The 14,072-nt window shown below is 33.1% G+C and overlaps 1 protein-coding gene across 1 annotated transcript in view; it reads right to left on the bottom strand.

The window, feature by feature from the left end:
* Positions 1-1,835: 1,835 nt before the first annotated feature.
* LOC148621813 (polycystin-1-like protein 2) overlaps positions 1,836-14,072 on the bottom strand; it is a 63,955-nt gene continuing 51,718 nt past the window's right edge. The window contains exons 15-21 of the mRNA XM_088576554.1: positions 12,226-12,456; positions 11,086-11,372; positions 8,611-9,210; positions 8,036-8,301; positions 6,392-6,666; positions 5,764-5,917; positions 1,836-4,906 (exon numbers count right to left, since the gene is read on the bottom strand). Of these exons, the coding sequence (XP_088432680.1) occupies positions 3,666-4,906; positions 5,764-5,917; positions 6,392-6,666; positions 8,036-8,301; positions 8,611-9,210; positions 11,086-11,372; positions 12,226-12,456 (3,054 nt within the window). The 3' untranslated portion in view covers positions 1,836-3,665. The remainder of the gene's footprint in view (positions 4,907-5,763; positions 5,918-6,391; positions 6,667-8,035; positions 8,302-8,610; positions 9,211-11,085; positions 11,373-12,225; positions 12,457-14,072) is intronic.

Genomic DNA, 14,072 nt, shown 5'->3' with positions numbered 1-14,072 from the left:
TAGGACAACTTCCCAACTGTGTTTGCGGCAACACACTGACAATACCATTATTATTTTGTATATGGTCTTTAGAAAAGTGTTGAGCAACCATATAAATTTTAGGGCTGTATGCCTTGCTACAATCATTTTATATTTTATAAGAATAAACCTTCGGTGAAGCATCACGAAGCTGACTTTGAAGTCTTTCGTCGACTTCGATGATTGCAAGCCTGCATGGCAAACCGTTTTTATATTTATTCCCTATATCAGATATCTTGCATGAGATATGTCAATACATAATGGTATGTATTATACAGTGTGTCTCACATATGTAGGAATGCATAAAAAAAAGTTCATATTTCAAGTTGTCTTAATATTTTGATAGTAATAAAATAATTGAATGACATATTTTTGATTATTTGGATCAAGGATACTAATCCAGTTTAGGTCCAGGGTACTACTAAGGGTTTTTTAACGTCCTTGACTATCCTGTCGGGTCTCGCACGGACGGCCCAATTTGGTGGGCTTCAAATAAAATTTCATATTTATTTTAATTGTATTTTTAACAAAATAAAAGAAATAAATAAGTAAATAAACAAATAAATAGGTCCAGGGATGGACCAGGGACTTTATATACACTCCCTTGGTGAACAATCAGGTGAGAGGAACCATTATAGATGCACGGATGGCGATCCGGTCACATGACCCGTTTTTAGGTTCAGGGATGAAAAAGGGGGATTGCAAAATGTTCAAAATGCCTTTACTCGAAATTAACTACGATTTGGATTTTGCTGAAAATTAAACACAATTATCCTGTATCTTATGGTACTAAACAAGTATGCAGTGTTTCAGAAAAATCCACTCTCAAGTTATCTTTTGGAAACCACTGGGGATGGACAGACGGACACAAAAATTCTCGATGAGTATTACACAATACCTCACACTTTGTGTGGTGGGGGTATAAATTATTTTTTTTTAGTTTTGTTGAACTCCACATATTATTTTTGTTATTCTTTGACGCTGCCCTTGCTCATGTATAATTTGTTTATTGTTAGCTTTGTCCATATACATGTGTACTTAGTTTATTGTTAACTGTTGTCCACATACATATGTACTTAGTTTATTGTTAGCTGTTGCACATATACATGTGTTTTAAGTTTATTGTTAGCCATTTTCCTTTTACACTTGTACTGTGTTTATTGTTAGATGCTGTCCTTTTACATGTGTACTTAGTTATATGTTGTCCATTAACACATCTATTTTGTTTATGGTTAGCTATTGTACATTACCATGTGTACTTTATCGTTTGAGCTGTCCATTAACATGTGTACTTTGTTGCTTACTGTTGTCCATCAACATGTGTACTTTGTTTACTGCTGTCAATTTACATGTGTAAGTTGTTGTCCACATACATATGTACTTTGTAGTTTAATGTTGGCTGCCTCTTTTACATGTGTACCTAGTTATCATGCTCCATTTGAATATGTGTCTGAGGTTAAAAAGTATAAGCTAAGATATACCTATAATTATTACACTTAGAAATAAAAAAAACAATTATAAAAAGATGTGGATAAACAGAAGAATTAATAGACAGATGGAAGGATGGACACTGAAATCACTATATACCTCCCAGTTACAAAGTTGGGAGGGGGCATAATCAAGGTCTACTTAAGCAGCATTCTCCCAGTTTCACAGGTAGGAGGGGGCATAATCAAGGTCTACTTAAACAGCATTCATAGACTGTTCTTGTTTGTGTAGTCAGTGGTAACTTTGTTCTTTTACATTATACAGTAGCTCTAGGATTTTTAAAGCATTTCTTGTCCACAAATATTAGGATGCATTAATACTATATAAGAAAAAAAAACAAACATTATTTATTTTCTCAACCAACAACAAAAACAAGTGAAACAGTAACAATATAATTAACCTGCAATCAAAATATAAAACCACACAAGGAAATAAAATCAAAATAATTTAAAAAAAAAAAATAAATAAGTTCAGTTGCAACCACTGTTTTTTTTTATCACAACACTGTATAAATAACAATATCCACAACATAAAATAATGAGCTAAATTAACAACCCTGTAAGTAGATTATGGTCTATTATAAAGAGAAAATTTACAGGTACATGTTTTTGACTTTTTTTTCAAAAATATATACTAGAATAGTCAGTATATTTGGATCAAAACAAGAATGTTAAAATACCTGGACCAGCATCACAGTCAAATATTAATGTCAGCACATAAATATCTTTCATGTGTATATATAAGCACTAAGCAAGTTCAAAACTATAGTGCAAGTTACAAATTACCTATAGTATGTACTTACGATAACATATACTGCTGAAAAAAATGGCTCAGTTTAATTGGTAAAAATTCTTATTAAAGTAAGTAAAATTTGTCCATAACAGGCTTTTAAGTGACTTTTTGTAAAAAAAATAAGGGCTATTTTTAGGGCCAAATTCTTAAAAAAATAAAGGCTAAATTTAGGGTTTTTTAGGGCTTTTAACACAAAAATAAGGGATGACATTCTTTCTTTTTCAATTATAATACTAAAAGAAAAACAAATTATTTACCAATGGCTAAAGACAACAATACAAAAGCTATTTACCAACCCAGAAGATCATATCAGTGGCCATCAACAGTTGTATTCAACATTCCAGTTCGAACATTAGAAGTTGAACTAGTATGGGTCCAAAGAATGCTGTTAACTGCTAATGACCATCAAAATGTCTTCTGACATGCTAATTTGATCATAATATTAATTTTCTGAAAGTATAATAAGCTAGATTCCATTAATACAAACAATATAAAGTGAAATTACTATTTAAAAATTTAAAAATTTGAAAAAATAACGAATTTCTCAACAAAAATAAGGCTTTTTTTAGGATTCTTCTGCTTTTATTAGAAAAATTAGGGCTGCTTTTGAAAAATAAGGAAAATTAAGAAAATAAAGGCCGCTTGAAAGCCTGCCATAATAAAAGATGCACATCTTCAATATGTATTTAAACACTGAGCAAAGACAGATTACACAAAGAAGGTACCATCCATATCATGAAGTGATAAAAAATGGCTTAATTTAACATGCTAAAAATGTAAGAAAACATTTTTCAATTTTCTACATAATAAGAGGTACACATCTTACTAATAAATCTTGTAAATTGTATACATGATCTGCTATTGATATCAAAATTGATTAAACAAGTGAATAACTAGCATTTTCAGATTATGTGTATAAAATAAAATACATATGTATTTTCAATTAAAAAAAGCCAACTTTATAAAGGTTTTGTGCTTGTTTTCTTGAGATTAGCTGCCAGTTCAACAGGAAGTATATCAGCCAACTTTTTAAAGGTTTTGTGCTTGTTTTCTTGAGATTAGCTGCCAGTTCAACAGGGAGTATATCAGCCAACTTTATAAAGGTTTTGTGCTTGTTTTCTTGAGATTAGCTGTCAGTTCAACAGGAAGTATATCAGCCAACTTTATAAAGGTTTTGTGCTTGTTTTCTTGAGATTAGCTGCCAGTTCAACAGGGAGTATAACAGCCAACTTTATAAAGGTTTTGTGCTTGTTTTCTTGAGATTAGCTGCCAGTTCAACAGGAAGTATATCAGCCAACTTTTCAAAGGTTTTGTGCTTGTTTTCTTGAGATTAACTGCCAGTTCAACAGGGAGTATATCAGCCAACTTTATAAAGGTTTTGTGCTTGTTTTCTTGAGTTTAGCTGCCAGTTCAACAGGGAGAATATTAGCCAACTTTATAACCAGGTAATCATAGACCTCAAACTCATTCTTCCTACTAAGTTTGGCCTCTTTAGCCTTTGTTATTGAGGTATTCACTATAGCCATGAATACAGTCAAGTAGATAAACATGACAAATAGTATAAACAATACAAAAAATATTGGTCCTATGATTCTTTCAACACGATATAATCCATAAAAATCTGACACACCCAATGCAAAAGTGAAAGACGTCACAAGACTGGCAATCACACTTTTATACCCTGCAAGTACACTACCAAATACCAAATAGGCAAAGTGAGTAAAGGCAAATATCAGAACTACAATCAGAAAAGAAAAATTTGCCAGTGTATCTCGTGCACCATGTAAAGTGTCACCAAGAAGGTGCATGTTTTTGTTAAAAGACAAGATCTTCACGAACTTCAGAATGACTAAAAATACCAGAAATGACATCACATAAAGTTGAACAAAGTCCCAAAATATAGCAGGATAAAAACTAACAAAGTCTACCCGATCTGACTTGGCTAATTTGTCCATTAGGTAATCAACAATCACCATACGTTGGAAGAATAAACCAATAATACTGTAACTCAGACATATGATAATGAACTCAATGGCATTCCAGAATCCTGTTAAATACTGTCTGAAGCCTATCATTCTAACTTTCTTAAACTCATAATAAGAGAAGATAAATGTAAAGACAAGGAACATTAATTCACAGAATACAAGTGCTGCCTTTGTGCTACTGCTGTAATGGTACAGCCTTGTCGTAAATATCTGATAAAATGGAACAATTCCTCCATTGCTGGAAAATTCAAACAAAAACATGACAACGCTGAAGAAATTGACATTAGGATTGTAGATGGTGAACTCTACAAACAGAGCTCGAGTTCTCTCATTAATCCAACTGTCTGACCTCAACTTGTCAAAGATCTGCTGAGTACTGGAATTAGGATACATTGCAAGGACATAACCTCCTCCACCATATGTTGCCAGGGTACCAGCATAAGGTAAGGTTCCTAGTTGCCATGCTGACTGGTATGACCAATGATTATTGACTGATTCAGTTATTGTTTCACTCCAGGATTGGTTGTAATATTTGGTATCTTCATTTCCCAACCAATAACTATCAGAACAGTTAATAGATAGTGACGCCATATTTCTAATAGACAAAGGGGTGGGACACGTATCTGAAAAACACAACAAATCTAAAGCAATAGAATTACAATGCATAAGAACATCTGACAACAATGTTCATGAACAACCTAATTTGTTATACTTTGTTGTTGAAAATTGATAATTTAATTACTTTCCAAATTCAATATAATATGATTTTTATTTGAAATTGCTCACTTGATACTAAGTTTTGTTTGTTCTTGGATATTTTTTGTTCACTCTCGGATGGTTATGTTGTTTTGTGGACAATAAAAATGCCGTGTTTGCTTTAAAAAAACCTTCAGAGTTCAAGTTTCTTGGTAAATAAATTTTCATCTAATATTCTTTGGTGCTTTCATTAAGCCAACTTCAGAACATTCTTGTATTTGAATCAATAAAACAACCTAATTAGTGATGAATTAAATATTACCTGTAATTAACTAAAATAATAGGGTTGCAGTTTTTCATACCTTTTATTACCCAATTTCACAAAACGGCTGACAAGTTCAAGTTAGTAAGGGTAATTCTCTACGATTTATTATCAAACCAACCAAATAGTCAGTTTGTGTGTTTGAGAAATCCAAGGTTATTAATATTGATTATATAGGAGAAAATCCTGGGTGTTCGAGCCATCTGAGTTTGAGTGAGTGAAGTTCGACAGTGTGTCACTCACTTTCGAGTCATTCATGTTTCATAGTATCTACATAAAGAGGGTGCTGCTGAAGCTACATCCATTTTGTTTGTGTACTTACTGCCTTGGAATAAAAGTAGTATGTCTTGAATGGCAAAGCTAAACCATAAAACAACCTTAAACAAGAATGATAACAATATTCATCCTGCTTTCAATGTGGGGGGTATGAACAAACTGAATGACTAGCCCATCTTTATTTACCTGATTGTACCCTGAGTTGTCTGAACCTGAATGGTCCAACCCCAATAAAATCATCACCATGAGTCTCCACATCTTTATCTCCATTGTATATGTCATCTAATCCTGGCAGAACTTTCACTCTAAGGAAGTCCCAAAATAATGGCGGTGAATTCGCCTAAAAATAAAGTATTTTGATAATTGGTAACCAGTTTGTAATTAAAGCAGTTGTAAACTAGTGCTACCACTATCAAGTTTATGAATGTAACATGTAAAATCTTTTACTGGATTATCTTGCTCTCAAACATGAACAAAAATATCTTCATAAGCATCTAGGATAATGCCAAACCTTCAAACAAAGTGTCATCAAAATCCATTCCATAGTCTAAGAGAAGTCATGCTGACAAATCTGATGGACCACAGAAAGACAGCAAATAATAAAGATATTTATTTCAGACCCATACAATTTTAATGGGTTTTTCCTACCAGATACACACAACCTTACCATTTGGGACAACAATGCATGCCTTTAAGTTTTTTTTCTGGATAATGCCATTAATTACCACATAACAGAATGCTGATACAAACTTTACTTGTCCAACTTTGTTAATGTAAGAAAGAAATTACAAATATACACATACAACATCCTTACATCTGAAAAAGTAAGGCGATCCTTTTTGAAAGCCTGTCTGATAAATATGTCTTCTATTGCACTTCCCATCCAATAAGATTTGCGAACATTACGGTTGCCATGGGCAGCATACAATACAACAGTAATAAACAAGAAGTAGATAATTATTTCCCTTATTCTTTCTTCTATAATGCCTTCCATCTGTAACTTTGTTTTTATTTGCTGAAGCATTGATTTAGAAGCTGGATTTGGTATAATATGCTGATGTGTATACTCTCCATCATCTTCATATACAGCTGAAAAACATTGGAAAACAACCATATCATTGTTTTGAACGATGGCTAAACCTCCAGACATAGTTGTAAGAAACTTTTATGTGTAACTAATAAGTTCTGTTACTGTATAACTTTAATTCAGTAACCAACTCTGTAAACTATTATAGTTTCTTTGACATTTTATAATGAGTTGGTCTTACACAGGATGTAAACAGATTTGAAACATGAGGTGATTCCATTACATCCTCCCACACTTTGCTTGGTGTAAGAGCCAAGTAACAGTTGAGGCTTAACAGAATGCCCTTAATTGACATTACCGATGAATATTACCTATAAAGTAAATTTGTGTGATAGAAGAGACAATCCTGATGTATTTCATTGGACTAAGCAAACTGTGTCAGAAACACACAAGGTCTCAGTCTTGTATTCTTTGCCCCATAGGCTTCTATAGCATACTGTAAATTTTCATGATTTAAAAAAAAAAATAGACAGAGTTTCAATCTAACTTTTTACCATGTTTTTCAATTAAGGAAATGTAAAAAAAAAATTTTAGGTCCATTTTAGAAAAAAAAAGGCACGGACTTTGGTACACCAGGACAGGTCAAACTAAAAATAGAATTTTTCTACTTTCACTTTTATTTTGAGTTCATAAAATAGACCCCTTTTCTGAAGCATTATTTTTCATGAAAATACTGTTTTTCCTCAAAAACAAGTTTTTTGTGTCATAGTTTGATATTTACCCTGTACTTCTGATGAAAAATGAAACAAAAACAGGAAAAGGCGAAAAGGAAGCACACAATATTTTTTAGCCTCCATGTTTTGATGTACACCCGCTCAGGAATATGTAATACATACCACTATTCATATATATGTAGGTTACTTCAATGGTAATTCACTGTATCTAATTATTGCAAAATTGATAATTTATAAAGGTTGAAATAATGTTATGTATTGAGGGAAATATCATTTCCAAAAAAGTCCATAATAAAAAATTTCTAGATTCTCATCCAACTGCTCTAAAAAAAATTGGGCTGGGGGACTCTATCAATATATATATTTTTCGACTGCTACACCCATACCATTTTTTATCAAATTTGGAACAATTTACAAAAAAAAAAATAAATTAAAAATTGTGATTTTCAAACCAGAAATTACTAAATAACGATAATTATAAATCAGGTCCAGACAAGACATGGAATGTTTCCAGAAATTTGAGCTGGGGAGTTCTTTTCAAAACACATTTTGAAAATATAAAAAAATTGGGCGGGATGATAATCTAGGTATTTTTTTCATGTGGCCTAATATACATGTAGAACCATTAGTTACAAAGCAAACATAAAGAACCTGGGATTGTACTTTTGACTTTACATTCATTGTCATAACATCGTACCAGCAGCCTTAAGATTTATGTCCAAAACCATCCCTTCTATTTCAACAGGTTTCTTGCAAATGTAGGTCATCACCATAGCAATGGCTACAACTTTCATTGGTTGTTGGAGACATGCACTTTGGAAGAATGCAGTGAAAAATGAAATGAGCCATTCTAAACTCTTCTGATAGCCATACTTGAGTCCATACAGCATAACAAAGTAGGAAGATACCATTGAAACTAGAATAACAATGGTCCAAGCAATGTACACACACCACCAGGGTAATCTGTTAAAGAGATCAGAGCTATTATGCATTAAATATGCTGCTGAAAACTGATTTTAAAAGACAGACTTGCCTACCCATTTCTTATGAAAATAGTAAAATAGTAAGGCATATCTGAAACTAAAAAATTTTTGTGCAAAAAGCTGATTTCTGTACAATAGTTATGGTGACATACAAAAAAGAATGAACTGAAAAGAAAAGAATACTACAGGTATACCCCACTTATTCCATATAGATAAAGGCTAATGAAGCAATTTGGACAAACACTTAAACATACCTTTAACATGAACCACATCTTCTAACACTACTTACAATTTAGGTCTCTGTATAAGCTGGATTTCTTCTAGATTCTCAATCAACTGTTCTTCTTCGTGATCTACCTGTGGATTCTCTTCATCTGACTTCTCATCATCCCAAATAAATTCATACCTCCTTCTGGAAGATCTCTGTTCTTTTGGCTTACTGGATGTTCTCATAAACAGCTGTACAATAAGTATGTTAATGGGCAGCATTATTATAGCACATTCTATACCAATGATCAAATCCTTTATGGAGAACGTAAAGTTAGCTACAGTAGCCTGATCTTGTGGGTTGTCTGTAGGCATTCCGTGGAACATTATACTAGTCAGCATTGTACACAGAAGGAGAGAGAGACAACATGTCAGTCTCTGTACTCTTGTAAACTGACTACGACACGGTTTGGAAAACACACTGAACCACAGATGTGAATCTCTAATGTCGCGACTTGATTTAAAGGTGAATTCCTGATTTCTGAAATTGCCAATATCCTCTGGTTTGGTGTGTGGGATTGTCACTTTAGCAGATCCCCTTTCAATGCCAATCCAATCACCTAGTATAAAACTGTAAACTTTGTTGGTTTTTAAATCCTGAACCAAAATTCTTGTTAAATACCTGCAAATAAATTTGAAATATTTATGGTTATTATTTTATCTCCCCTTTTGTTTGCATATAATGATATCTGAAGAATAAGTTGAAAGTTCAAGGTTTGAATAATATGTTTCCTTTGTAACCCTATGACCATAACAACTCAGCATCAAAACACAGGATGCTAAAAATTACCTCTGAACCGCAATGGGACGCAGAGCTACGATGGTAGTATGCCGAAGTGTGTTTATGATCACGCTGAAATGCGATGGTTAGGCATGGTTGTTGACTGCCAATAGCAACATGGAAGTGCGTTGGCCACTACGAGGAGGTGTGTTTTTTTTTTTTTTGCTTCGCTGAAATGTTTTGACCACCATAAATATACGATTATCTTAAAATTCGACATATATGATATTAGTGTACATACAACCATAAACATAATTTGCGTTCATTTCATTGATACTTCTAACTACTGAGGAAATTATAAAAACAAAATTAATAATTTCACTTCATTTTTTTCCTACGCCCAGTGGAAATTTGAATAACAAAATGGTAGTCTCTTTTAGAAGGACGAGTACTCTTTATCATGAACATTTTTTTTACTAGCTTAGCTCTTGAGCATTTGTGTATAGCTTTAAGACTTCTGTATTAGCGTATAAACTACATGTACTACATAAAACACATCTGATCAATAATACCTGTAGAATTTGCAAATACAAATGTAATGTAGTATAAGATGGTGCTTTTTTCTCAGTGTCATCCTATACACTGTTGCTAAGGTTATCAAAGAATGATTGATGCTACAGAGGTCTAGATTTGATGGATTAATGGACTGTACGTAATATGAAAAGAAACGTGCCAGTCTGGTCCACAGGGACTTAATTTGTGTCTTTGACATTCTAATACACTCTATGAACTCGAATATTGCAGTTTCTATTTCGCCTTTCAACTATAGAATATGCTCCATGATTCGTTGGGAAAGTATGTCTTACTGTTTACGTTTATGGTAAGACTTTTTATTATATCTAATATAATTTTTATGATGCATGCAATACGATTTTCAGTCTCTGCTATCTTTCCTTCCTGTTTTGGTACTTTTCTCTGTAACATTGTACACCCTTTTGCACGTAAAATTTCATGGCGACATTAAATGAGGTACCAACACACTTCAGTGCATTTGTGCTAACAACCAACGTACTTCAGCGTTGACCATTGCAGATCAGCACAAATATTGCACTTCAGCGTCCCCATCGCATTTCCGAGTCTTCCATATATATATAGAAGTGTCTGAAAAAATCCCAAAGAAGTTAGAACTAACATGGTTTTTCAGACCCTTCTATGTTATATATATATTAAATAAACTAATATTGAATTCAATCTACCAGTTCAATGACCTCTGTTTCTATTTTATGATCATTCAATGTCATCTTTCAGAAAAACTACAAAAATGTATGTACTACAAATATTAGGTATGATCTACATTAAATTTTAGAATTCTCAACTTCCATGGTGACTCCAATCAATCTTTGAATGATGATGTCACAAACAATTGTGAATATTCTCAGACTTAAGTATTTTTTCAAGTTTTGTGGCAATGGGGCCAGGTCAGTAGAACAACCTGTGTGAGTACATAGAACATTGAATTCACATAAAAATCTAATTTACTTTTGCTTTTCTTAGTTTTTCATACATTCAGTATTGTAACTGTACTTATTTTCACAATGACTTTGTTTTCAAACACTTTTGTGAGTTAGTTTGCTTCAACTTGAAAGTTTTCATAGAATAAACTCTTTTTAATATGTATAGTCATAGGTATTTATATGTGCAAGTACTTACTGATTGTATAATTGGCGAAAATAAATGAATCACAAAAAATTAGTTCAGTTACAGTATTGAACAAACCATGAAGGAGAAGTGCCAGAGTTGTCATGCCATACAGTAACAGATTCCAGGTTACCAAGGTGATATGGTGATGTAAACAGAAACCAGTCTTCCCATCCAGCCTTGAAATAACCTTTATTGACCACCGAATCTGATAAACAGTGTTTCTTACTGTTTCCACCATTGCCAGAGACATAACAGGATATCCTGGCTGTGGTTTCAGCTCCTGCCCACCAACCCGTAACCACACACATCAGATACCTGTATGGATCTCTAGAGTTAGCATCAGACAGTACTACAATACCTGTCTACAAAGAATGAGAAAGAGTCCCGATAAAATACTTCGGTTTGTAATATATGCAGTGAAATCTGTCTCAAGTGACCCTCCAAGGGAGATGAAATACAGGTCACCAGAGACAGGTGATCTTTATATCTAGACTAATTTTACAGTCAGAGACACTACATAGTGAAATTTCACTCATAGTCTCTCATGAAAGGTTATTGCTGAATACAAGTGGTTACTTAGACATGACATACTGTATTTTCATTGTATTGTTGAAAACTTTGCTAATGGAGTCTAATGCAACTTTTTTTTAATAGGAAATAAATATAAATTTGCAATAGCATATTAAGTGTTATTCCTAAACTTAAAATCCTCTATGACTGCAGTAATAACCACTTAGAAATACGCTATCTATATCTCTTGTCGTCCTTGTTTACCAAGGACTACTATGACAATTGGGTGCCTCGTGGATGCATATCTGAGCTCATTTCTATTGCCAGCCATGTTTGCTCACATATTGTACAAAACAAATGAAGGATTCCATCACCACATTAATTGCTCACCAAGTATAAAACATGAGAATAGCAACATACCAGTACATGAGCAAGATGTCCTTTGTCAGCCTTTCCTGTTGAATACAAAGCAATAAGGAAGTACTAATGACCAAATACCTTAGTATAATCACAGTCTGCCTTATATTTACCCTCCTATAAAAAGGAGATGGTAACATATCTAAGCATTAATCTGGTTTTGCACCTTTCTTGCCCAGTACACATCAGGATAGAGAAACCTAATGCCCACTTACCCAATTATCATCTTGTTTGCCAGCTTTTCTAGTGCAGTATCAAGCAAAGAAAGTGTATTTCATGTCCACGTACCTGAGCTTTGTCTCTTCTGTCAGCCTTCTTTGCCCAGTACACAGCAGAGAAGTAAATAAACCATACAAAAACAACAGTAGACACAACTAATGGGTTGTCAAAGAAATTCAGGAATAAAACAGCATCAGCGAATGGATCTATGGCATTTGGTAACACAATAAAACTTCCAGAAAATGATGTTAAGTGGTTACATTCACAATGTATCACTTCTTTGGTAGTGTCTTCTGATACCTGGTAAATAGACATCAATACAATCATCAACGTTATTTTTTTTACATTATTCTTGTATTTAACACTGGGTGTCAGACAGGTAAAACATGAAGCTGTACATGTTGTCTTGCTAGGTATACCCACCTGTACAGAAAGTACGGTATCATTCTCCTAAGAGCCTGAATCACACACTTTTGCTTTTCAAGGGCAATAACTCTAACAAGGAGTTCCTAAAAAAGGAAAATTATGACTCAAAAAAATCTTTGGAAGGACTTATAAGAAGGATCATTTCATCAATTGAAAGTTTCTTTCTTTCTATTGTAGTTTTCATCATTTTGCCTTCAAAGGGCAATAACTCTAACAAGGTGTTGTCTGACAACTTTGATCCAATGCAGACTTTTGTAGGCTTTATCATAGGATCATTCAGCGATTGAAAGTTTCTTTCTATCTAGCATAGTTTTCAAAATATTGACTGAAACTGTAAAAAAATTGTCACTTTTCATCTTTCAAGGGCAATAACTATAACAAGGATTAGTCCAACAACTTTAATCCCATGCAGACTTTTGTAGGCCTTATAATAAGAATTATTTCGGCAATTGAAAGGATTTGGCTAACCCTAATGGTTTTGGAGATACCGGTATATGAGAAAAACTTCTAACTGACCCCTTAGTTCAATTTTTAGTAACGGCAGCCATTGTTTTATGATGAATCAAGAATCTCCACATCAGTTCTACACAAAATATCCTAAAAAAACATTTATACCTAGTTTTGTTTTAAGGGTCCAGTGGTTTCATAGCAGTTAATTTTTGAAAGATTCTTATTTTCACTATTTTCAACCGGTTTGGAGAATTGCAAAATAAAAACTCACCAAATTAAAGTTCAGATATTTTATAGAATTATTTTTTATTCCAATAAATCTGTGACGTGAAAAGCAAAGACCATGAAAATTTAATCTCCCTATTTATATAAAAAAAACTAGTGAAATTTGGGACCCGCAAAAATTACCCACTATAAGGTAAATGCCACACAACAAATCTGAAATTGACCCATCCATTGGAAGCTGAGATCATATGTTCATTAACCTGTAGTCATATTAATATCATATACTGTAAAAGCAGAAATTTTCGTTTATTTCATGGGTAGAACAAATCAATGAAAGTAAATTCCAAAGAAAATTTATCTGCAAATATATATTTCATATGAAAATGCACTTATATTAATCAAAAGTATGTACATATAATCAAGTCTCAGCAATTTTCTCAAGCACTAATTTACTTCACAAACGTGTGCAGTAGAGCATGAAGTACACAACTAAAGGGAGAGCCAAACTGTCCTTGAGCCCTTGGTCTTTTAACTAGAAGATAATAAAGACCATTTTCAAAAGTGAAATAATTGTCACATTCTATTCATCCACTTGACAAACTGTTTCCATTTGTTGAAATATTAACAAAAGAGCTTGGATTATTCAAAATATCTTTTTATTAACTGGGACAAAGTCGGTGTTGACTCCATTGTTTTAGCAAAACCTGTGATTTGCATATAACACGAAACGTAGATATTACAGCTGATTAGTTTTTCATACTATTTTAATTAATAAATGGCTATCAAAAACGTGGTGACACCAAAAATGCTTTCTA

The sequence above is a fragment of the Perna viridis genome, chromosome 3 (genome assembly GCF_037379345.1).
Source record: "Perna viridis isolate PV_CMFRI_1.1 ecotype Kerala chromosome 3, ASM3737934v1, whole genome shotgun sequence".
In the NCBI taxonomy this organism is placed as follows: domain Eukaryota; kingdom Metazoa; phylum Mollusca; class Bivalvia; order Mytilida; family Mytilidae; genus Perna; species Perna viridis.
The sequence above is the reverse complement of the archived record's forward strand: the minus strand, read 5'-3'. Positions and strand labels throughout refer to the sequence as shown.